The 26125-nt window shown below is 48.8% G+C and overlaps 1 protein-coding gene across 1 annotated transcript in view; it reads right to left on the bottom strand.

Annotated features, from left to right (window-relative positions):
• The window catches only part of XXYLT1 (xyloside xylosyltransferase 1), a 157588-nt gene that overhangs the window by 51836 nt on the left and 79627 nt on the right, over window positions 1-26125 (bottom strand). The window contains 1 exon segment of the mRNA XM_006084750.3: window positions 17796-17928. Within this exon segment, the coding sequence (XP_006084812.1) occupies window positions 17796-17928 (133 nt within the window).

The following is a 26125-nucleotide window of genomic DNA, read 5'->3' as shown; positions in this document are numbered from 1 at the left end:
CCCAGCAAGCTCAAACATTTCCTCCACGCACTGACGGTCCCAAAGCTGTCTTCTTCTGTGCCTTTCTTCTCCAGCTGCCCCAGACATCCTGGGAACCTAGCTGGTGCCTGTACCTAGAACAAGAGCATGCCCCTGGCTGGCCACTGCACTGACCTTAGAGCATGCCCCTGAGCTGAGCTGTGTGCACAGGCCAAGGCTCAGGAAAGGCTTGGGCAAGGGGCTCTGTGCCTGGGAGTCCGCACAACTGGTGTCCCTGCGATGGACAAGGACAGCCCTCAGCAGCTGCATGGGCCTTCTACAAAGTGGGACCCTGGCTTCCCAGATAAGAAATGTGTGTCCGCACAGCTTTGCTCCAGAGAGGCCTCCTTCCTGCCTCCTGGCACCAAACTCAGAAAGGGAGAGCTTCCTACCCATACTCCAACCCGCCGGCCTTCAGCAGTGGAGTGTAAGGACCAAGTGGTGGCGGGAGAAGGGGTGTGTGTGTGAGGGAAGGGCTGTGAGCCCGGATAAAAGAGACTTGGAGGAAATGAGAGCCTCTCCACGAATCTGAATGCCTGAAGGGCTTCACGGGAGGGGGAGCAGGACGCACACATGTGCCGTGTGGCCCGAGTATAGAAGTGGACAATGGGTAGAAACTACAGGGAAGCCCTTTTTCCCCCTTTTTACGTAACACACAGAAAAACATTCCAATGAACTTGTCCAACAAGAAAATGATGAGGCCTGCATTATAGGAAGCAACCCAGCTGAGACCTGATAAGTCAGAGATGCTGTAGGGGGATTGCATGAGAAAAGATGCCATCAGAGGTCTCTCCTGCTCCTGAGATTGTCGTTATACTAATAAATCTATAGCTGTCTGTTAGAGTTAGGGGAGACATTGCAGTTCCTCATCTTATAAAGGAGGAAACCAAGGCAGATGGGAAGGACTTGACTCAAGCCATCCGGGTCTGTCTCTCCATCCTCTCATCAAGGTCACTGGGCAGGATGAGGGAAGCTTGTTAACCATTTCAGTGAGAGGAAAGATGCAGCAGGAGAGGGAGGGAGGGAGGGAGGTGAAGTACAGGGGGTTTCAATGTCCGAGAGCGGACACACACTGAGCAGCCCCACACCTCCCAGGAGACGGGCTGGCTCTGAACACAGCCTGGGCCTCACACCAGGAGGTGAGACCCATGGGAAACAGCAGGCTGCTTTGGCAATAAAGAGCAGAATGGGATTCCTCTAAGTTAAGGAGTAGATGTTGAAACTTACCAATGACACCACAGTAAATCTTTCCTATTATCTCAGATGGAGGATGGGCAGATGGAAGGAAGAATAGAGGGAGGGAGGGAGGGAGGGAGGGAGGGAGGAAGGAATTACTGTAATGCAGTGGTAATGCAGTGGTTCTCAACCTTCCTAATGCCACGACCCTTTAATACAGTTCCTCATGTTGTGGTGACCCCCAACCATAAAATTATTTTCGTTGCTACTTCATAACTGTAATTTTGCTACTGTTATGAATCGTAATGTAAATATCTGATATGCAGGATGTATTTTCATTGTTACAAGTTGAACATAATTTAAGGCATAGTGATTGAATCACAAAAACAATATGTAATTATATATGTGTTTCCCGGTGGTCTTAGGCGACCCCTGTGAAAGGGTCGTTCGACCCCCAAAGGGGTCGCGAACCACAGGTTGAGAACCGCTGCTCTAATGCTTCTATATGGTAAGAGAAGTGTTTTGCTTTTGTTTTTTTAAATGTTTTTATTGATTTCAGAGAGGAAGGGAGAGGGAGAGTAAGAAACATCAATGATAAGAGAGAATCATTGATTGGCTGCCTCCTGCACGCCCCCCACTGGGGATCAAGCCCCAGCCCAGGCATGTGCCCTTGGCCAGAATCGAACCCAGGACCCCTCAGTCTGCAGGCCGATGCTCTATCCACTGAGCCAAACCGGCTAGGGCATAAGAGAAGTTTTAATCCAAGTCAAGTTGCAGACATACAAAAAAATAAAATAAAATAAAAATGAAGCCCACACCCTCTAGTAACTATAAAACCATGCCCTCTCTGGTGTAAAAGCTGTGAGTGGCCTGACTGGACACAATTCACACCAAAACCTGCACCACTGAGATCCCCCAGTGAGCAAAAGCCCCAAGAAACAGCCTGAGAGCAGCCATCCACAACTCCCTTTAATCACACATTCATCGCAGCATCACCAGGGACGTCACTGTGCTGTGAGGAAAAGTGACAAAAACCATTTTCCCGGAGGGACCCACACAGGTTGGAGCAGAAATCCAGTCTTTGCCAAATGTATCTGTGGATGGAGGTGGAAGGGCATTTTGTATGGGACTCCAATGCCAACATAAGCGTGCAGGTCTCCTAAATGCTTTAATTTAAAAAAAAAAGAGAAAACAGAGAAAGACTGTGATTGTCTGTAGCACACAAGTAAGTATATGCTGTAAATCCCCCCAAAAGGAGACTCGGTGACCGAAGCTGTGGAGTGGCTGGGTGTGGGGCTGCAAAACCTCTCCAGATCTGCTGTTTTACCGTCAGGAGATAGAGGGCAGGTTCTAGGAATCACCCGCCTGGGATCTCCAATGCACAGAGGTCAGGCAGGGCATTGAGGCCAGGACCTGAGTTCTAGTCCTGACCAAGTGACCGAATGACCCTGGGCAAATCTCACCCACCCCAGACTCTTCTGCAAAACGGGGATAAAATGACCTGCCTTCCTACTTTGCTGAATTAGAATGAGGAACAAATGTAAAACCAACCTGCAAACGCTGAGCACTGTTCTAACCATTGGCAGGATGGTTGTGGAAAGGCAATGGCTTCTAAGGGGCAGAACATGGTGTGAAGTGACGGAGGGGGGACCAGGCCCCCAGCATGGGCAGCGGGAAGGAAGCAAGGTCTGAAGGTGCCACTAGTTTTGGGAGTGTGGCCACAGACTCTTTTATAGGGTGCTCAGACCCTCAGCTGCAGGTGGGCCCACCCTCCAGACTGTTATGTTCTTGAGGGCTTGGTCTGTGGCCTGGTCAATAAGCCTATTGCAGAGTAGGTCCCCAACAAGTACCTGGGGAATTCTTTTATATATATTTTTGGCCATCTGCCTTCTGTGCGCCCCCTACTGGGGATCGAGCCCACAATCCAGCCATGTGCCCTGCCTGGGAATCGAATAGTGACCTCCTGGTTCATAGGTCGAGGCTCAACCACTGAGCCATGCCAGCCAGGATACCCAGGGTAGTTCTTAACAGCTGAGCTGTTAAAGTCACCAAGACAGCTTGGATAATCTCAGATGTGCTGAGATAAGAGGACAGGGACCACCTCCCAAAATGCACCCAGGACTGAGGCCCAGCTCATGTTTATTTCCTGAGGTCGTCTTTACCTCGGGTAATTCCAGGGCCAGGCCACAGGGGTGGTAGCCACAGCGGGGGTCTGGGTTTCCATTCCATTCCCCTCCCAGAGTCGGGCTGTGCTGCCTTCACCTACAGCCCCGGCTGGTGTCTCCCAGACGAGGACCCCTCTCAGCTTCTGGAAATTCTGCCCCAGACACAGTATAAGCCCATCCAGGAGGCACAGACATTTCCTACCCCGTCCAGGGAGGAGAGCCTTCCCTGCAGGCCCTCTGGGTGCACAAAGACACACAAGTCAGGCTCTCTGGTCACAGGCTGAACGAGTGCAGTCCTGCTGGGGTTCTGAAGTGTGGCTAATGCACACAGAAGCAGCTTGGGGGAGTTTTTGAGTCCAGCCAAAAAATCAATGGTGAAAACAAAGCATTTACACTTTTGAAAGGCAACTACCTCACCTCCACTTCTTTCCCTTGATACCCTCTATGTGGAATGATGGCCAGATCCCAGTGGTTTGCTCTTGAAATAAGCACATCATAGTCTCTATGTAGCATTCACATCATCCAACAGAGAAAGCCTAATCCTACTCAGCCCAGGGCCAGATCACACACGGCTCATGAGCTCACGTGGGAGACCAGGAGACGGGCAGGGCAGACTTGGGAAGATGCATGTATGGAGACAGGGACGCTTTTACTCTGCACCTTGAAAGTCCAGTCAAAAGCCAAACTCCAGCCAACAATGACCCAACACTCCTCTCCTGGTTCTAGCAGATGATAGATCCAGATACTGCCAACCTCAGCAGTATTTCTGACCCTAAATACCTCAGCCTTTCACAGCTGCCTTCCCCTCCATCATCCCTTCCCCACCCTTCCCTGCATCGCCACCTGGAGCTGAGGGTGATCACATCACAGATGGCTCAGGACAGTCCTGGTTTACACTTGTGGTCCCGGTGTGGTTATTAATAGCATCCTTTCTTCACTCTCAAAAGTGTTCTAACTTAATAAATTCATAGTAAAATTGCCCTAGCCAGTTTGGCTCAGTGGATAGAGCGTCGGCCTGAGGACTAAGGGGTCCCGGGTTCGATTCCGGTCAAGGGCATGTACCTTGGTTGTGGGCACATCCCCAGTGGGGAGTGTGCAGGAGGCGGCTGATCGGTGTTTCTCTCCCATCAATGTTTCTAACTCTCTATCCCTCTCCTCTCCTCTCTGTAAAAAATCAATAAAATATATTTAAAAAAATTCATAGTAAAATTAAGTGGTCACCCCACCCATACTGTACATCCTCCCAGGACTATTTCTCATGTTTATTTTTAATTACTACAGGTGAGCAGATGTAGAAAATGGAGTTTTAAGTGGCAGGACCTAATTCAGACTGCATACGCCTTCTTTTCCCCCTTCTCTCCTTTCCTTTACATTTTAGTCCCCATTTTGTTCCAAATGGAATTTATCTCAGCCAGCAAAGATGCCCAAACGCATCCTGTAAAGAGCCATAAGCTTGCTACAGGTGGACCACATGTTTGGCCTTAAATTTTCTATTAGTCAACCGAACCAAAAAAAGGACATCTAGTTAGTTGTACAGAAGGAGAAACCAATTAATTATCCAGGAGAAATACAAATATTTGTGATGGAGAGACAGGCCAGCAAAGAGGCCACTGCATGTCATTAACGACGTCCCCAGGCCAGGCCTGAGAGGCAGCAAGGTCTGGGGCTGTGGGCATGGTCTTCCGGCCATCTCTCCACTCACATCTCACATCTCTTCAGCTCCTGTCAAAGGCAGAAGGCATCATATAGACGATCCAGTAACACGGGGGCCCCATAAGCACGCTGGGTCTCCGTGGGTCCAGCGCTGCCCTGGCTTGTTAGGAGGCAGCACTGAACAGACAGGATGGGGAAACCAGAAGCCGTTAACATACAACTGCCATGTCTCTACCCGGCCTCTCCCTGCTCCTCCCTCTGCCCTTTGGTTTCTCTCCCTACCTCCCTCCCTGTCTAGACCTTCAATCTCCCCAGAGCACCTTCAGACACTGTGAGCAGTTCAAAGATGTTCTTATACACAGTAAAGTTGAAGTAGTTGCCGACTCTTTTCTTCCAAAGTTACATTTCTGGACAAGAATTATGCTTGGCCTGAACATGTTATTAGGTAAATGTGAGGTTCGTTAGAAAAACATGTGATGGAATTTTAAGTTACCAATAAAAATCAACTACTTAATTAATTAAAGAAAACATTTGAGAAAACAAAGTTTGAGCATCCAAAAACTGTCACCATCAGCATCCAAGGCCCAACCAACCCAAGCCTTCAAAAGGGCCAGGCCAACTGGTGGAAGCATTTGGTTTGTTTTCTGCCTCAATAAACTTTTTAAAAAATTGATTTTAGAGAGAGAGAGAGAGAGAGAAATGGGGGAAGGGAGAGAGAGACATCGATTTGTTGTTCCACTTATTTATGCATCCACTGGTTGATACTTGTATGTACCCTGACTGGGGATCGGACCCGAAACCTTCACATATGGGGACAACACTCTAACCAAATGAGCTACCCAGCCAGGGCTTGCCTCAATAAACTTTTAAACCTGAAATCTCAGCCCAGCAATTCTCGGGCTGAAATCGGTGCACCGTTGTGTTTTGTTCAGCCAGCAGACTGTTGGCTTGTCAATATTTAAAAATCAGGAGCTTTTACATTAACAACAGAGATTTCTGGCTTCTCTTGGAAAAAAAGAGAGAGAGAGAGAGAAAATCTGGCAACACTGGGCTCATATTCATGCAAAATAAAAGCATCAGACTCCGCAGTCAAGAACCAGGGCATAGATGGGTTTTCATCAATTGCTTTCCCTCCTCTCTTTCATGATTCACTTTTAAATTTTTAAAATCTTGTATTATTTCCCGAGGCATTTACTTGAAATTAAACTGCTCCAGGCAGCATCCTGAGTTTCTGAATCATAGATGGCCTCTTCTTGTGCCTGTAACAATGTTATAGTCACTGGGTCGTCCCTTCTCCTTCTGAGAGCCTAACTGGATGTTCTTTCATGCGAAGGTTTTTTATAGAATAACCCTCTGATCTTGAATGTGATATGGTGCGTGGACTGGGGTTTGGGGCTCCTCTTGTCTGGTCTGTGCAGGTGGCTATAGCTAATCACGTGCAATCCAGATATTTTATTTCACCACAAATCTCTCCCAGATTCTGGAAGGCCATTTCAGTCTCCTCTGCAGCAACAAGGCCTCAAATTCTCTCTCTACTCCTTTTATTCGAGATTGTATTGCCGGATCATCTATATGATGCCTTCTGCCTTTAACAGGAGTTGAAAAGATGTGAGGTGTGAGTAGAGAGGACGCCTGGAAGACCAAAACCACATTGCACACTTCCCAAAACCTGCTGACATCTTGGCAGGAAGGAACAGGCAGAGGAAGTGGGGTGCGTTCCCCCTGTTATTCCTTCTGAATAATATGGCTCACCTTCACGTCTTTACCTTGCTTAGACACTTCTCCCAGGCTCTCAGAAAGCTGAATACCAGTGAACTGCAGTTACATTATGATGAACACAAACTGCTACAGAACCAAGTAGAGAGTTACACTTATAGTGCCTTCTTTATAGTCCTAAGTTCAAGGTTCTTGAGTCAGTGGAGATAAAGTGGGCCTAAGCAGTTAGGGAAAGGGTTTTCCTTGCTTATACTCTGTGCAGATACTGAGCATGATTTTATTAAGGGAGACATTGTTTCCTTACAGGGCCAAGCAGATCAAGTGGAACCAGAGAAGCAGCCCAAAGTACTAGTATTGGCACCTCACTCCACACTGACTGACAGTACTGAGGCCCCATGAGCGTCTCTGTGAGTTCGCATTCCTGAAGGTCCATCAGCACCGGCTGGCCTCATACTGAGAGCTTGTCTGTAGAGGCAGGGATGCAGCAACTGTCCAGGTGAGTTATTACATACTAACAATACTCCTAAACATTTAATTATCTAGGAGAAATACATACAGACAGTGATAGGAAAGTCTCTAGGACAGAGACACCTGAGAAGGCCTGGATCAAAGCATTCTTAAGGGCTCCTTGATGTTGGGTGTCAATTCTGCACCCCCCTTCCCCCACAACAGAAGATCACAGGGGTTCTCTCTGACCAACAGTCAATGGCTCTTTTAGAGAAGTCACCCATCCCGGCCGGTGTGGCTCAGTGGCTGAGTATGGACCTATGAACCAGGAAGTCACGGTTCGATTCCTGGTCAGGGCACATGCCCGGGTTGTGGGCTCAGTACCCAGTGAGGAGAGGGAGGGGCAGGCAGGAGGCAGCTGATCAATGATTTTCTCTCATCATTGATGTTTCTATCTCTCTCTCCCTTCCTCTCTCTGAAATCAATAAAAATATAATTTTTTAAAAAAAGTCACCCAATGCAGGAGTAACAGGTAAGGTTTATTGCTAATTCAAGTCCAGTTTGAAAACTTGATTTTTCTGCAACAACCAATTCTGCTGCTAACCTGGGAGCAGAGGGCCTGGGGACTGCATATCCATTTCGCTTAATCACCTGCAGAAATGCAGTCATGTGGCTGAAATGTGTACCCGAGGCGGCCATGGAGCTATATTGAAATTCCCCTCACACGGGGCCAGTCATGCTGAACTCAGTCCTTTCCACACACTGTCACAGAAAATCCCTCTTGTACATATGCCCCCTGTGATTCAACTGTGCTATTTTGTCCCCCTCCTCCCCCCAGGGAGATGTTTATAGATAAGTCTTTTTTGCTGCCTAGATTGTAAATGAGGTTCTCTCAATGCGATGTTTATTTGGCAAAAGAAACAAGTTAGAGCAATGCACACCAGGACGGTCCTCCCAGGCCCACACCCTTTGCTGTGCCTCATTCGGAGCACCTGCCCAGGCCCACCTCCAGGGGAGCAATCGGGGAGGTGGCCCCACCAACAAGGCTGCAGGCTTCTAGAGAACAGGCTCAGCCAGCCTCGCAGCAAACGCCCACTGAGTGAGTTTTCTCTTTGGGCACAGAGCCAGGTCCATCTAAGTACACGTCCTGGAGGCTAGGTCCGCACAGCGAATCCCACCACCCTTCCGAAAAACCTTCCAAAGGAAAGACAAAAGCCTGGCTTACACACTTCTTAAAGTTCTGAAGGCAAAATATTAAACCGAGGGTGATGTGGGCAACACAGTGAAGTTGACAGATCCTACAGCCAAGCATTGTTAGGTTAGGGGGCAGAAACAGAATACGGGGGACCAGCTATAATTGCCAGAAATATTAATCATGCTCTGTTAACTGTGATTGTTTTGTTCTGATTAAAGACGGCACATTCTAATCTGGCTGGAAGTTGCTCGTGGGACCTGGGAGCTCACCTGGAAATGCAGCCCATCTTCCCCATCTGGGAGCTGCCTAGTATCATGAAAAGATTCACAACCTTGTTGCAGAAATCAGAGCTGCTAGCCCTTTTCATATCACCAGCCCTTTGAAGACCCCCTAGTCCTTTGCATATTGACAACCCTTTGAAGACCCCCAGCCTTTGCATACCCACAGGCCTTTGCAAATCTCCAGCCTGTATTACCTGTTAACTGCCCATTTGACATACCCTTCTGCCTACTTCCCCACATAATCTTTGTCCTTCTGCCCAATATAAACAGCTGGCTTATGGGAGGGGGGGCGGGTTTCAGAGCAGATTTTTGTGGATGACCTGCTGCTCTCCCATACTGCTGGCAGTATTGGAATAAACGCTCATATATCATTCAACCCTGTCTCTGCTTAATTGGCTCAAGTAGTGACAGGCAGCACAGACCCATTGATTGTCCAGTTACAGCATCATCGAGGCTCATCCAGAGGAATCTCCAAATAGCAATAGACTGGGTGTGTCTGCACCTTCGGCATTTGTGTCTTTACTGAATTTTATCTGCCCTCTCTCTCCGACATTACAATCTCCTTGAAAGCAAGAGCCATTCTTTCTTATCATCATAATTCCTCAAAGCACCTAATCCTGTGGTTCACACACATGGTGAACATGATAAAAATCGAGAATAACAATGTTTCCCACAGATTGTTTTAAAAAGTGTGAAAGCAATTTCCGTAAGAACACCAGTGACGGGACTGTGGACCTTCCTTAATGTTGGGCCAACACACTGTTGAGGAAGCATCCTCGGATTCAGCATCTGTTCCTTCATGTATTCAACACTCATCCATTTCCTCACTCGTTCTTTCCAGAGACATCTGTGTCAGGTACCAGGTGATGGGTCTTTTGTTCCGGATTCAGTAGAGCCAAAGCCCTCATAATGCGCAGGAAGACAAGAGAACCGGAGTGAGCTGTGTTTTCAGGCAAGGGGAGCTCCTCACACACTCACCAGGACCTCAGCACAGTCTTCCGCAGCCTCCCTGAGGCCCCCGGCCTTCTGAAGGCATCGGCGAGTTCACAGCTCACCCGGGGGCACAACCACAGACAGGGAACAACTACATGAACAGAAACACACTTCCACTCGGGTTCTTCCTAGACAGCGTTTTCCCTTTAAAACAGTTTCCCAGTGGTGTCACTAAAAAATAACAACTGCAGGGTAGATATTTTTATCTCTACCACCGGGCAGGTATTTCTCTCCTCTTTTATTAGTAATTCCTGTAGGGGCTCAATCCCTGCCTCCAGGCTGCACAAACACAGCCAGCCCCGTCTCCCAACTCCCAGGGAGTGAAGGAATACTGGGCTTCTTTATCAGTCACTATGTTCAAAGGTGACAGGCTTTTCTCTCTCCCACTCGGATTTAACTCTAATTGAAACGGACAGGTTCAATCTCCGTTAATTTTTTTAAAAAAACACCCACAGGAATAAGAGCCAATAAATTCATCCTCTGGTGTCAGAGGGAAGAAGAGAATCTGCTACTTTCAAGTCCTCCACTTACTCATCCTGAAATGATGGTGACAGTCGTGTTCTCTTACCAAGTAGAGCTTCATGGATGGTGAACAACAGACCTGAATTTTTACTGACCAGGGAACCGTCCAGACAAGAGTAGGACATGATTATCCTGACAGGAGACAGTCCGGAAAGAGATGGAAAATTCGGGCTGGCTGGACGCTAGAGCCACGTCTGACTATTTTCCTCCCTCACACGAACTGAGACCAGCCTGAGGAACCTGAGAAAGACAGGACCCTATGCGTGCACACAGCACTCCTCAGCTCCAAACCCAGCAATGGTAGCTGGACTTTTTTTTTTAAGAATGGATTAAAAATGACATTGACAGATGAAATGGTAGACTGTCTGGAACCTGCTTAAAAATAATGGAAGGGGGGTGGGAAGTGGGTGGAGCAGAGATGAAACAAGGTTGGCCAGGGGTTGATGGTTATTGAAGCTCCATGAATACATTATAATAGTGAAGCACCCATACACCGTACTATGTTGGAAAGTTTCCATTGCTTATACTCTGTGCACCTCACTCCACACCAAGAGACAGTACTCCCCTCCTCTGAGCTCTTGGTTTCTAGTAATAAAGGGCTTTTAAAACTCCCAGCCAGAATCCTGGGCTACTTGTTTTCTCTTTGTAACACTGGCAGTTTCTGTTTTGTAAATACCTTAGGCTCCGTACTAAAAATATATAAACCCCCCCCGCATCGAGGCTAAATTCACAATGCTGTATGCATCGAGGGAGGGAGGGAGGGTAACACTGCACCAACACCCTGGCTGCAGGAGTCCAGGAAATAAAGTGTCCATCCAGGCTTTTTGCCCTCCACAAAGGGAGGAAGGCTCCTGTGTCAGGGAATTCTTCAAACATAGGAAGGGAGTTCAGATGCGGAAGAGTCAAAATATTAGCACTAATTATGCGAAGTTATCAGTAGCTCCAATTTTACATAGTGTACGGGAACTGAAACTCGGAGGTTAGTAAGTGACTTCTCTACGGTCACAGAATCAATAAGCGGTGGAGCTGGACTGGATACAATTGCCACCAACACTAGGGAGTCCTGCTCTGGGCCAGGGACTAAAAATACATTGTCTAAATTAATCCTCTAGAAAAAAAAAAGAACCAAGATGGCGGCGTAGGGTACAGACCTGTGCGTGCTGCCCCCCACAACAACATCGAGACTACCAACTATAAATTAATCCTCTAATTACTTCTGCATATACAGTTATATAGCGCTATAACCTGTTTCTCAGCTAAAGAAACTGAAGTTTAGCCCTGACCGGTTTGGCTCAGTGGATAGAGCATCGGCCTGCGGACTGAAGAGTCCCAGGTTCGATTCCGATCAAGGGCATGTACCTGGGTTGCGGGCACATCCCCAGTAGGGAGTGTGCAGGAGGCAGCTGATCGATGTTTCTCTCTCATCGATGTTTCTAACTCTCTACCCCTCTCCCTTCCTCTCTGTAAAAAATCAATAAAATACATTAAAAAAAAAAAAAGAAACTGAAGTTTAGAAAGGTCGGAAGACTTGTCCAAGGTCACACAGAATGAGTGACAGGCGGTCTCAATCCCTCCTCCTCCCTCTCTGTGGTAGTCCTCACTTCCTCCCGAATTCCCCTGAGAGCCCTTCGCCAGTCCTAGGAATGGATAAAGCAGCCTGCAGATGAACCGGACATTTGCATTCCAAGCCTCTGGAAGGAGGCTAGGCTGGCACAAACGCTGCCAATAAAAACCACGTGGGCTGAAAGGTGAAAGAGTGGACACGATTAACATACCTAACACAAAAGCGAATTCCTGCCTCGTGGTGCCTTATCAGCAGCTGACAGGATTCGCCTGCTGCTTCCCCTCACCATGGGTTTGAGCTCCAACCAGCACACAGCTGGCCTGCGGAGCCAGGAGAGAATGAACCGGAAGCCCCAGGCCCCCACCACCACAGCTCCCATTCAGCAGCTCCTCAGGTGGCCAGCTCGGGGACACAGTGACCGAACCAAGCGCTGTGACCCGAGCTCCTCAACACACACTCACTCACTCTGACACACATTCTCGCTCGTGATTACACACACATCTCTCAGAGAGGTTATCTCTCCCTCTCCCTCCCCTCCCATCCTCTCTCTCTGCTCCCCCCCTCCCCCCCAACTCCCAGCTCAGCAGGAACCCTGCGGCCTGAATCTAAGGCACTGCAGGCTTCCTAGCCCCAGTGGCCCCCCCAAGCCACAGGCAGGCCTCCAGCTCCTGCACAGTGAGACCCTCATGTCACCTCTCGGAGACTTTGATCGGTGACTCCCACTCCTCACTCTCACCCATTTCCCACTTCGGTACCCTTTGCTCCTGCTCACTCAAGGATCTTGTAGAAAAGCCACATCACTTGCTTCTGCTAAAGAGAGAAGATTTTAACTCTTAGGTAGGGGTAGGGCTGTCAGATTTAGCCAAATAAAAAACAGGACGCCCAGTTAAATGTAAATTTCATTTAAGCAACAAATAATTGTTTTGTATAAGGATGCCCCCATGCAATATTCGGGACATATACAAAGCAACTTTTGTTGTTTAGCTGAAATTCAATTTAACTGGCTGTCCTATATTTTAACTGGTGACCCCCACACCAAGCCTGTCAAACTCAAAGGCTAACACGGGCCAAATAAACAAGTTTTAAGTTTATGTGGGCCGCAAAAAAACAAAAGCTTCAATTTTCATAGACACGTAGGCTTATTCCGAAAAGTATAGTATAAAAAAAAAAGAATAAGAGCAATGATAAAATTAATGTTTTCTTCCTGATACTTGGCATCTCTTCTCTGCTGCTATCTTTCCTACTTCAGGGGAAATTTTGTTCACAGTGATTACTTTCAGAACTGACCCAAGGTGAATGCCAGTAATTCTGGATCTGACAGCAGACTTATTTCCTTTCATAATTGTAAGTAACCGCTCACACCGTTCTATTGGCTGGGCCACAAAGATCTTCGTTGTGGGCCGCATGCGGGCCGAGAGTTTGACATGCTTGCCCTACATGGTTGGCGGTGCGGGGGGTGGGGGGAGGAGGGGTAAAATAGGAGGTTCCCAGAAGGAGGAAACATCTGGAAAGGAAAACACAAGAAGGAATTGTGAGGATTACAGAAGGGAAGGAGGGAACCCTCTTCACTAAGGGTCTCTTTACCCCAGAAGCTTTCACGGGTGTTATTACATTTGAGTTTTCTGGTGATTCTGTGCATTACACAGAATGTATTTGTCTCCCTTACAGATTAAAAAAAAAAAAACATGATTAGGGAGCAAGTGACTTGTAAAGCATCCCATGGATAATTCATAAAAGGCAGGACTATAATCCGGTGGCTTCCCGGTACAACCGAGTGCTATTTCTCCTCCGTACAGCTGCTTCACTGCTTTATAATTGTTACAGGCTGTACATAAAGAGGGCCCGACAGTTTTCTTTCGTCTTCTAATGCAGTTGTTACTGAAGTTAGCCAGATATTAATAAAAGGAAGGAAGCAAAGGAAGTCAGACATTGTTGAGCCTAATGGGCTGGGGAGCATGAGCCCGTTTGCTTGACGGCCAAGGATTAACACCCCTCCCGTACTGCATTAAGCACATGCACAATAGAAGTCAAAATGGCACAGGGGGAGGTGCTGGACCACAGAGGCCTATCTGTCTAATGTGGGAAAGGAATCATTGGCTAGGGGGTGGACCCATCAGAGGCCCGCCAAAGCTTGGGAAGTAGATTCGTTATTTTCAAAAAATTCCTGGTTCTTCCCAAGCCGAAGATGATTAAAAAAAAACCCCTGAGGAACAAAGAAGCGCTCTCTCTCTCTCTCTCTCTCACCCACTAGTAACACAATGGCCACATTCGTTAGCATGTTCTCTGCATAAGCAACCATGTGGTTAGGCCACCTGGGGCCCACAACAGACCATGCAGGCTCCGAAGGACGAAGCTTCAATATGAAACAGAATCTCTGGACACTGCCCTATGTTTCAGCCTTGAAGACAGGACTGGATTTTTTTCTGTGGCAGGACAGATGGAGATAGGACACTGGAAACCTACGAGGGGAGCTCCTTTGATTTTGCATCAGAAATAAATGCCGCCACACCACAGTCTCCCTGCTTCCCTGGAGATCCCGTGGCACAGCCTGCGTTCCACCGACAACACATTCATAAGAAGCCAATTCAAAATGGCATCCTGGACTAACACATATCTACAAAGTGCAACTGTCCACTTACAGAGACCATTCTACTAATTGAGAGACCACCGGACCCTTTTCTCCTCTTGGTCCCTCATCCCAATAAAGCACATCACCAGCAAGGACCTGATTGTGTTCCAGTTCCCTGACACAAAGGGAGAGAAAAAGTCAAGAAAGGAAGGGCAATGTTTCATTCAAGATGACCACTGCTTCCCAGTTTTCAGATGAGGAAGGTCCTGGGATATTTGATTCAACACTCTTAACAGGGACCCACGTTTTAAGAAAAGGCTCCTCTATCCTAGCATCCCATGATCCATCATTTTCCAAAGAACACAGTAGGTTTGGTGTTCATTTGATTAAAAAAAAAAAGTAAAGAAAGTTATTTGTCAAATGGACAGTGGAAAATACTTTCCCCCCCACCCCCTCCAAGCTTCTGACACTCACAGCACACAATAGAGGGGAAACGGCCATAAACATGACTTAATATGTGCCCTTTTGAAGTGGAGTAACTGTCGGACAAGTGACTATAAAAATAACACCGCTGAGGAGATCCAAATTTAATTCTGCTTAGTGAATTTCCAGATCAAAATGAACTCAATTAATCTGTCCAAGTTTTGCTTTTGTGCTGTTTTGTTTTGTTTGCTTCTAAAATTGCCTTTCTTTTCATAGATGCTAGCAGACTCCACTTATGACAGAAAAGGACTTGCCAGCCTCACACACCATCACTTAGGCAGTGGTTCTCAACCCTCCTAATGCCATGACCCTTTAATACCGTTCCTCATGTTGTGGTGACCCCCAACCATAAAATTATTTTCGTTGCTACTTCATAACTGTAATTTTGCTACTGTTATGAATCGTAATGTAAATATCTGATATGCAGGATGTATTTAGGCGACCCCTGTGAAAGGGTCGTTCGACCCCCAAAGGGGTCGAGACCCACAGGTTGAGAACCACTGACTTAGGGAGAGCGAATGGCTGTCAGACAGCTGCCAGTTTCTCAGGAGTACTCAGGGGGTGGCGAGCACCCGAGCGCCTGCAGAGGTGGGCGGGGCCGGGCAGGGGTTCCCCACAAGCTGTGATGGCCAAGTCCAAGGGCACAGGTGCTGAGACCGCCTGCTCAGGAGAAGGGCCCAGCTCTGTCCATGCTTGGGTACTGACCACTTACTCCTTTCTATTCCCCCCTCTTTCTTCTCCCATTCTTCCCTCCCTCCCCCCCCTCCCCAACACACACAGCCAGACACAGGCTCCAGAGTGGCAGACAACTTAACACGTGGTCTTTCAGGCCACAGAGGAGTCTCCAGTTTTCTTGTGGAAGAGGGCAAAGAGCCATACTCCATCCCCTGCCTGCCCCAGCCAGCACCCAACCATTCCCACCCGCAGGACGTTCAGTGGCAATTACCAGGGCCAGGGTAGTGCAGGTTAGGGTAGGGCAGTCATCTGGAGACTTAATTAAGGGCCATTAGGAACATTCCAGCAGGGGGAGAGGGAAGCGTGCAAGGAGGTTTCCTTTTGTGTTGAGTATGTGAGTGTGAGTGTGAGTGTGAGTGTGAGTGTGAGCCCTGCAAGCAGGGCCTTGTTGGACTCCCCAGCAGGCCTGCAGCAGAGGGCTCACCTCGTTAAAGACTCTGAAGGTGAGAAAAACTCAACTTCATTTTGGATCTAACGTAGTTCAGAGATTGCTTTTGAGAAGGCCAGACAATTAAATCATTTTACTTTTCACAGTTTATAAAACCTAAATCTACAGAAAACATAAATTCTGGACAATTCAAGTTTAGTGTGATCAGGTTTCCATTTACATTACATGAGAAGACTTCAAAGCAGGGCTTGACGGCATCACTGCTCCAACTGCACTGAATACTCAGCCTGGCTTATTCATTCCAGGGCACTGGCCCCTGTGGACAGTGAGGGGCGCACCAGCAGAACTTCAGGACAGAGCAAAGGCCATGAGGATGGTGGGGTCGGGAGAGCTGGGATCACAGTCCCCAGAGCTGGGGGCAGAGCCGGGACAACCGCAGAGGACTGGGCACTCCAGGTCAGCGCTCCTGCCATTGCCTCCTTTCCTTAAATCAAGACCCCAGACATAAGACTCGTGACTCCAGGCAACTTGTGAGAGGACTCTGTCCAGTAGAACAGCCCAAGGCCCGGGAGTTATCAGCTCCTTCAGAGGCCTGGCAGGAATTTCCTGTTATGTGATCTGGGTCTTGCAAATGGCCACAACCACGCTGAGGCTGCCCCTTCTTCCCCTCCCCCTTAGGAGAAATGATTGCTTTTAGTCACCGGTTGCCTGCAGGGCTCCAAGGACTGGGCCCAGCTCCAAGAATGTCCAAAGGGAGCCAGCATGAGGGTCTGCTCGGAGAACAAAGAGCAGGCCGGCCCAGGAGACAGCGAAATCCCAGCTCCAGGCAGCTCGGCTCTGGGTCAGCTGTGGCTCTGCCCAGAGGAGGAACAGTCAGCAACACGGAACCCTCTGGACCCAGGGCCATGGGCCTAGTTGTTAACAGAAACCTGGAGGTGCTTCTGGTTTTCTGTCATGTGTTTTTTTCCAACTGTAAAAGACATATTACACACAAAAACATACATGCACACACATGCACAGCCACCAGGCAGGGAACTAAAGGACTGCAGCACTCGAGGTAATCCCACCCATGTCCCCATCACTCCCTCAGCCCCTCCAGAGGTAACCACCATCTGGCTTTTAGGAATCATTATTTCCTATCATTTTTACTATTTGTGTGCGCATCCCTGAAGATCGCAGTTCAGTCTTGTCTATCACTGTACAGTACACTATAGCTATTTACTGTTTGCTCACTTTGTTTCTATATAGTATTCGATTGCACGGATAGACTTCATTTATCCATTCTGCTGTCCGTGGACATTTACATTGTTTTCAGGTTTTGGCGACTACAAACAATGCTGCATGAGTATTCTTGAACATGTTCCCTGGTCCTCAGGTGCTGGAGTTGCTCTGTGACACACACTTGACAATAAAACACTGCATCATGCAGAACACACTCTTCACCTCAACTACACCACTCTCTGTTCCAAAGCTGTGCTGCCTTTGCCTCTCCACAAGACACTGGGAAGCCCACCCGCTTATACAGAGGAGCAGCCCCTGTGACTCAGAGGCCAAGAAAGCCGCATCCATCACCCGACTGGCAAGTTAAAGCTCGGTCCTAACACCGCCTCTGTAAGACAAAGCCCAAGACTTTAAAATCCTGAGCTTAACCAGAAACAACAACTAAAATGACTGAGCTTTCCAAACTCCCCCAAAAGAACGAGATGGCATCTCCAGTCCGGAGCCTACACACCTGCCCATACTATGAACTGTAAGTAATAACCACAAACGTGTCCCTAAGAGATTGAGTGCAGAAAGACTGCACGCTGATTAATCCCAGTCGGCACGAGTGGTAGGAGAGGGGGGTGAAGGGTGAGGAGGGGTCCTGGAGGCGCCCCAGCCTCCACGCACCTGTACACCGGCTGCATCTCTCGCGCGATGCCAATGATGGCGCCTGGCAGGAAATTGTCAAACTCCTCGAACAATTCCCGGATGTTGGTCTTGTACTTTAGGTCTAGGTCCAGCTGTATTATCTGCAGGATCTCTGGAGGAAAGAAAAAGACAACAATAAGACACAGACACGCATCCTGGGAGGCTCGGCTATTTATAGAAAATGAGTGGAAGGTGCAGAATGGGGTTCTGGATTATTCTTGCTGTCCCTGAAGATGCAAAGTTAGCGCTGGAAACACAGGGCCTTCCTTTGCCAGCAACCCCCTCCGCAAGATCAGAAGTCTCCAGAAACAAATGTCACATATCTTTCCTTCCAATTGTAGACACATTTTATTTTAATCCAGGTGACCATATGCTCCAGTTAAGGCCTACTGTCCCGGTGTAATTGTCAACAGCGCACCGTTTCATTCTCAAACACATCTGACAGTTTATGGACACCCTACTTAAAACTGAAAGCATACAGGTGTTGCTCTTTGGGGCACAGGTGGTATATGACCCACGGGAGAGAGGGGTAAGAACTGCTATTGTCTTAAGCTCTCGTAAGTACATTCTGGAAACCTAAACACATATCAAGTCAGACAAAGCAAGTCTCACAATGACCTGGCACGGAAGAGCTGTTGGCTTCCGCTGCCTCCAGATAACTCAGGAGTGAGTAGGGAGGAGGGGGGTGTTGACCAAGTTCATTCTCGCATCCTTCACCTGACCAAGCCTGTCTGAGCCCCCCACCTATGCTGAGGACCCAGCCCTCAAGGAGAAACATGCCGGTGACTAAAATCAGGGAGGGAGGGAGGGACTGATGCTGACATGAAATGGAAGAGGGACTGGGGAGCTCTGAAGAGGGGATTCTTGGGGTTAAATGATGAAGAGCGATAGAAGTACCTGGTACTAAGGAGAAGGCCTAACTAACGGGAATCAGACCACATGCGTGTAAGGTGCAGCTCTGCTGCTACTGCCGAATTTTGTAACCCTGGGGAAATTATTTTACTTCTCTAAATCTTAGTTGTTTCATTGGTTGAAGTGGGAACAATACAATGTGCCTGGTGAGGCTGAGATGCCAAGAAGATGGGACAACAGTGGGAAACGTCACCTACACAGGCTGTGGAGGCTACAGGGGCCCAGGGCTTGGAGAGTGGGAGGCTTGCAGAGGGAGGCCTGAGGCCGTCTAAGAAAACTTAACAAAAGAGAGTGCATGGGCTGGCCCTCAACATACGGGCAGCATGGAGAGGGGGTGCAGCACCGCCACCATCCGGGGCATCAGGGCTCCCGCCTGGCTCTTCACCAGCCTTTTGGCATCTGCCCACGGCAGAGGCCCCAGCTGCCTGAGGACAGGCTGCCCCTGACGCCCTCTGAAGACAGGCACCCCATCTTTGGTGTCTCAGCCTCCATTCACCCAGTACAAGGCTTGGAATCCCGTAAACACTGAGGAATGTTTGTGGAATTTAAGTGCCATTCTCTAAATTAGTTCATGAAGAAATCACAGCTTACTATTTAAGAAAAACTGAATCATTTGTTCCTCACTCTATTTTCCTTTGTGATGCAGAAACAAAACATTCTACATGAGTTTCCTGAAAAAGAAAAAAGTTATAGGAGATGCCCAACTGGTATGGCTCAGTGGTTGAGCATCAACCTAGGAACCAGTAGAGATCGATCAGCTGCCTCTTGCACGCCCCCCAGTAGGGATGTGCCCGCAACCAAGGTACATGCCCTTGACCGGAATCGAACCCGGGACCCTTCAGTCCGCAGGCCGATGCTCTATCCATTGAGCCAAACCGGTTCGGCCATGAGTTGACATTCTACATGAGTTTCCTGAAAAAGAAAAAAGTTATAGGAGATGCCCAACTGGTATGGCTCAGTGGTTGAGCATCAACCTAGGAACCAGTAGGTTATGGTTCAATTCTCAATCAGGGCACATGCCCAGGTTATGGGCTCAATACCTAATGGGGGGGGGAGGGGTGCAGGAGGCAGCCGATCAATGATTCTCTCTCATCACTGATGTTTCTCTCTCTCTCCCCCTCTCCCTTCCTCTCTGAAATCAATAGAAATATATATATATTAAAAGTTACAGTAGGTAAGAATCCAGCTGCCCAGGCCAGAGGACAGTGAGAGGGCACCAAAGATAGCCGCTCTGGCCCTGTGGGCGGCATATAGAAAAATGGGCCCCCAGGGCCAGTGTGGGCCCTGCTGCCTGCCTGGCTTCACACTGCCCGCCCCATATAGACACATGAGTGAAACACTGCTTTCCTTCCTGCACTAGAAACAATAACAACCTAGAAACCAGGAAAGGTGATGACCCCGGAGCTCCTTGTGGTGACCTTGCCATCTCCCGGAAAGCTGCCCTGAGCCAGCAGTGAAGACGAGCAATGAATGGGCCACAGGCAGCGTCTCCAGGAGCCTGCTGCTCGCAGACACAGCCCTGGGAACAGAGGAGAGGAGCCTGATGGTAACCTTGGGGAAGAACAGCATCCCAAGAGAGACTGTCCAGGGATGAGAATTGTAACCATCAAGAAGCCATAATGGGCCCAGCCAGCGTGGCTCAGGGGTGGAGCATGGCCCTGTGCACCAGGAGGTCACTGTTCGGTTTCCAGTCCGGGCACATGCCCAGGTTGTCATCTCCATCCCCAGTGGGGGGCGTGTAGGAGGCAGCTGATCAATGATTCTCTCTCATCGTTGATGTTTCTATTTCTCTCTCCTTCTCCCATCCTCTCTGACATCAATAAAAATATATTTAAAAGAGAAAAAGAAGCCACAATGGGAGGCCCCACAGCACACACGCCCTCCAGCCATTTCTCTTCTTTCTTTCGGTCCACCTCCTGTGTCAGAAGCTCCCACACGCAGCTCCTACACTGGATAGAGCAGAGCCTGTCTGAGACTGGGACAGGGTGGCACTTCGTCCCAAGCAGAGAAACCCCATCATTGCAGGTCCTGTTGGTGAATGGGGGCCGGGAGTGGGCAAAGGGCAGTGACCTGGAGAAGGGGAGGCCTCAGGTTGTTTGGAGGTAATTCTGTGGCCCTGTCATGGTTCTGAGAGAAGGGTAAACCTCATCCTCTTGGTGCAGGGAGCACTTCAGTACCATCAGGGATGGCCAGAGAGAAGCAACCTTCCTTTGAGGGCTTTTAAGTGTCCAGCCTTGCACAGGCAATAGTTCATTTCTCATAACCTCCCAACATGTTTAGATGAAGGAAGAGAGGGTTAGAACAGTTAAAAACAATAGCCCAAGGTTCACAACAAATTAAGTGTTGGAGCTGGGATCTGAACCTGGGTCTGCTTGACTTCAAAGCCTAGCATGCTCTTTCCACAGACTCTGAGTCCCCTTCTGACCGGAAGGGAGCCCCACGAGGCAGATTTGGCTCCAAGGCTATGCACACAGAGGCCCAGGAGCAGGCAGAGGTGCCAAAGACCTTGACAGACAAGAAGCAGAACAGCGAGCTGGCCAAACGTGGCGTTTAAGGGAAGTCCTCCACATGAAAACGTTAATTTCACTGTAATTAAACTCCCAATGGCCATTCTGTCAGTCAGTCATTCTTCATTGAAAGTCTACACGTGCTATGTGTATGCTCCGGTCTTTCAAGGTCAGCCCACCCTACCTATTCTGCAAGGAGCAGCCCGAATGCCTCCTTCCCTGGCCGGCTTGGACAGGCCCTGGTCAGAAGTAGCTGCCTGCCTCCGGTCACTGTCACCTGTGCACTTGTCTCACCGCCCTTGCCAGAGAGGATGCTCCTTGAGGAAGGAAATGTGCTGGAAGGCAGAGCTCAGGGTCCTCAGGTGTCTCCCGAAGAGACACAGCTCCTTCATTCGGGCAGAGCCCTGACCATGTCCCAATAAGCCCCTCCATAAATCGGGGCACTTGCCCTGCTCGTTAGGGACTGGCGGGCAGTGAGCCTGGAAAGGTCGTGCAGTCCTAGGACATGGTCATTTGAGATGCTTTTATACTTTTATAGCTCCTCTTTCAGGAAGGGTCTGCTGAGGGCTGCTCACACCTTTTTCAAGAGGGACTTCACCAAACGAGGCCAACTGGTCAGGAAGGAATGCAGCAGCAGCTCCAGCACTAAGTGGCCCCTGCACACCAGTGTGAGAAGCCTGACCCAGCTGTCACCTTCCAGGCTGAGGCAGGAGGACACGCCCTCTATTCCGGGAGGCAGACGGCCCCAAGCGCAGCCTGCACGGTCGGGCGGGCATCTGTCCAGACTGTTATCCTTTTATGTAATTATGAAATAAGATGCCAAGTTGTGAATGTCACTGCTGAAAAGAGGAATATGCTTACCAGGAAAGCTGAAATCCATCAGATTCTTTTAAAGGGCCCTGTTCCTCTGGCCTCCGGCCCTTCACGTAGTCATCTCTCCGTGGAAACTACACCTGGGGGTTTTATACATAATGCTGAAAGGCTGTTGTGAGAATGAAACAAGACTGATATCTGGAAAGAGCCTCCTCGGTAGCCCAGAGAGGATGCTGGGCGGAGGACAGCTGTAATGGCAGCAGAACCACTGAAATTTAAGGAATAAATAAGTGAGCTAATTGTCCCCTAGCAAAGAGGAGATGAAATCTATAAAGAATATTTGAGAAAAAGAAGGACTCAAAGGAATAGTCAAGCATCTAAGGCTGGTGGAATGTTCACTATGTCAGAATCCTGCAAGAAGATAACAAAAAGATAGAACAATCTAGGATAACAGATCTGAAAGACAGCCTTATAATAAGAGGCCAATATACCCATTGCACAGATGAGGAATCTGAGGGCCAAAGAAGAAGAGGGATTTGTCAGGGGTCAGTCAAGCTAAGTAGCAAAATTGGTCCCAGAATTCAGGTATTCTGACTCCCCAGTGAATGCTTTTATGCTAATTAGCTCCCCCTCCCAACATCCACTCCCAATATGGGCCCTAAACTCCTAGAGGGCAAAAAACATTGTGTAATGGCCAGAATGGTCACACACAAGACTTGCTAGGCACCCAACACTAGCTCATGAAGGACCTGCATACCATCCCATGGAAATGTAAACCTGAAGATTAATAAGTAGCAGCCAAAGAAAAGAAGACACCACCATGATCCACTTTATAGCCAGTTTTGGGAAATGAGAAAACTGCTCTCCATATTCTCATATTAACATCAGGATGGAATATTAGAAACCAAACCAAACAAACAAATGTTTACATTCCTCTAGGAACTCACCTTACTCTGTGCTAAATTCAAAGGGAGGCAGGAAACTGACTTAACTTTCCAGGAGCCACTCCTGGAGACAAAAGCTCAGGGCCTGGTGTGAGAGTCACAGCAACCAGGAGTGCAACTGTCCACTCCACTGCCCCGCCAGCCTCTGTTCTAGTTAGACCCGTCCATTCCTGGGAATGTGTTTGCTGCTACATCCAATTAGTTGGGTGAGGGTCCTTCCAACCAACCCCTCACAAATCCTCTCATGCATGTGTTTAAATCACAAAAACTGAAGTATTCGTGTGCACCTGTGGCATTTTCTCAGGTAGAAGGACGCCTGCCACATAGTGCTGTGTGGGTACCTGGTGTTTGAGGGAAACACTTGTGCTGGGCAACCTCCTTGGATGAGCTCAACTGCCTGATGCTGGCTGACCAGGCCTCTTGGTAGATGATGGAACCTATAAGAGCTTCCATCATTCCCACCTCATAGGTCAGTAGTTGGAGCTTTTTTTAAAAAAAAATTATTGATTGATTTGAGAGAGAGAGAGGATAGATTTGTTGCTCCACCTATTTATGCATTCATTGGTTGATTCCTGTATGTGCCCTCACTAGAGGTCGTACCTGAAACCTTGGTGTATCAGGACGACGCTCCAACCAACTGAGCTATCCAGCCAGGGCTAGTTGGCGTTTTAAACACTGGTTTCCATGGAGAACGAGTGTTTGCAACAGATCAGGCAGGCTAAGTTGAGCTATTTCAGGAAATGGAAGAATTGCTGCCTCCAGGGTCCAGAAAGTGGTTCAGGGGTCCTCGCTGAAACCCCCAACCACAACGCTGATGAATGTTGACCACAAGATAGGAGCCATTAAAAGTGAGAAACTCAAAGTGGGAAAAGATGCTAAGGATCTAGGTGGGCTAGATCTGGTTTGAGACATAGCTCTGTTTGAACTTCAACTCTAGGAGGTCAAGTCAAGAGTGTGGTACCATCTTCACAAGGGAACATGTCTGCTCACCTCATCTTCTCTCACTCCAGTTTCAGGCTAATGAAATAGCACCACTTGGTTCTAACAAGTTGGAAAAGGAAAGACAAGATTGAAAGAGCTGGCTGAAGATGCAGCTTTCAAGACCTTCGCGTGCCCATTGCCATCTCACCACCCTGGCCCTGGACAGCACTGAGGAGGCTCCTGAGTGCCCAGGGGATTGCTCTCAGAGTTCAGGAAGCCCATGCCTATTGCCGGCATCTGAGGCCCTGAACTGGGCCTTGGGCTCGATTTCTCTGCACAAGTGACTGCACAAGGCAACATTCATGCCCCGAAAACCAGCTGGGAAGCTCCCAGCTCAACATTCCCCGGTGGAAACAGGCTTGGGACAGCTCATCCTCAGCCTCCAATTAAGCCAGCCACAAGGCATGTCATCTGAGCAAGGATGGAATTACAGCCCTGAGTGAGTAATTAATGACAAACAAAAGGGGGAAAAGCTTCCTTTCCTCTGCCCTCCCTTCTCCTATCCCCAGAAACAATTCCTGGTAGACAACTGTTAACAAACACAAAACAGCATGCAACAAAACAGGTTGGGAAATTACGGAAAGACATGCTTCGTTGAGCACTAGGCCCACCATCCTGGGCAACATACAGGCCTTCTCTGAAGGGCAGATCAATCATGCTTCTCTCCCTTTCTGTTTTGAAAGAGCTTCCAAGCTTCCTGGAGATAAATATTTATAAACATCAGAGGGTTTTCATCTCAGAACATCAGTGCAAGCTTTCCACTAACCAGGAGAGGGCTCGGGGAGAAGGGGAAATCATGACAACCCAGAGCTCAGTGGGCGTCACGAGGCTCAGGACCCGGAAGCAGCTGGTGGGAGGGGAGCTCCACAGCTCATTGTCCTCTTAGAAATACTGCAGCAATTTGCCACCTGCTTCATCCTACTTTGGAGCTCGTTAATTGCTGGTCAGCAGCACCTCTGGCCTGCAGCAGCCAGAGAGGGCAAATGAGAAGAGGTGGAGACTTCCTCTAACACAGTGGTTCTCAACCTTCTGGCCCTTTAAATACAGTTCCTCATGTTGTGACCCAACCATCAAATTATTTTCGTTGCTACTTCATAACTGTAATGTTGCTACTGTTATGAATCGTAATGTAAATATCTGATATGCAGGATGGTCTTAGGCGACCCCTGTGAAAGGGTCGTTTGACCGCCAAAGGGGTCGCAACCCACAGGTTGAGAACCGCTGCTCTAACAGTAAGAGGCTCATGACCCCCAAGGAGCTGTTTTGAGGCCACAGGACAGGCACAGTCCTGATGTCCCACACCAGCCACCACCGACCAGCTTCTCCCACTGGAGGGTCTCAGGCTGCGATGGAGAGCCTGCCACGGCAAGGCACAGACCCAAGCTCTGTCCCTGGGGGGTCTGCAGGTGACATTGGCTGTGATGCTTCTACATCAACAGGGAACTGGGGTCACTTCCCAGCTGGGCCTTTCCCTGTCCCTCAAAACCCCCCTCCGTTCCCCTTGCTGTGTCAGGCCCAGCTGCAGGACAGCTGGCTAACGATGGAAATAGCTGCTATGAAGGAACAGAGTAGATCACGCCAAGGGGCCAAGGCCTTGGGCACAGATTCCTGGAGCTCCTCCAGCCTGGTCCATCCATCCATTACTGCCAGGCCCATACCGGGTGGGGCGGGGGAGGGGCCTGTGCTGACTCAGCTCCTGACCCTCCACTACACTCTGCCAGATGGGGTTTAGTCCCTCCTGTTTTCAAACCTGAGTTTTGGCAGCTTCTCTACAACGGCCTCGCACGGAAGCGGCAGAGTTGAGAGTAAGCACAGATTTGCCTGGCTCGATAGTCTGATCTGCTATCTTTAAAACAAGAAATGCTGCCGCCTCGAGGGTGAAAACATCAGACAGCTCCAGGGTGTTTGGTGCAGTAATGGGACTTCCCCACGGCCCCCACCCCCTCCCTCAAGACCTTCCTCCCACGAAGCTTGAAGACTATTGGAGTTCCCTTTCACTGAGCAGAGCCCACTGGAGACACTTCAGGGGAAAGGAATTTGATGCCACAAACGTAAGATGAAAGGAAGTTTTTAATAATAGCCAATGTGAATAAGTATATTCATTTAATCATCCAAATGTCCTAAGATGGGTATTATTTTTGCCTGACCAAAG

Source organism: Myotis lucifugus, unplaced genomic scaffold (genome assembly GCF_000147115.1).
Source record: "Myotis lucifugus unplaced genomic scaffold, Myoluc2.0 scaffold_14, whole genome shotgun sequence".
Lineage (NCBI taxonomy): Eukaryota > Metazoa > Chordata > Mammalia > Chiroptera > Vespertilionidae > Myotis > Myotis lucifugus.
This window is presented reverse-complemented; position numbering and strand designations above follow the sequence as displayed.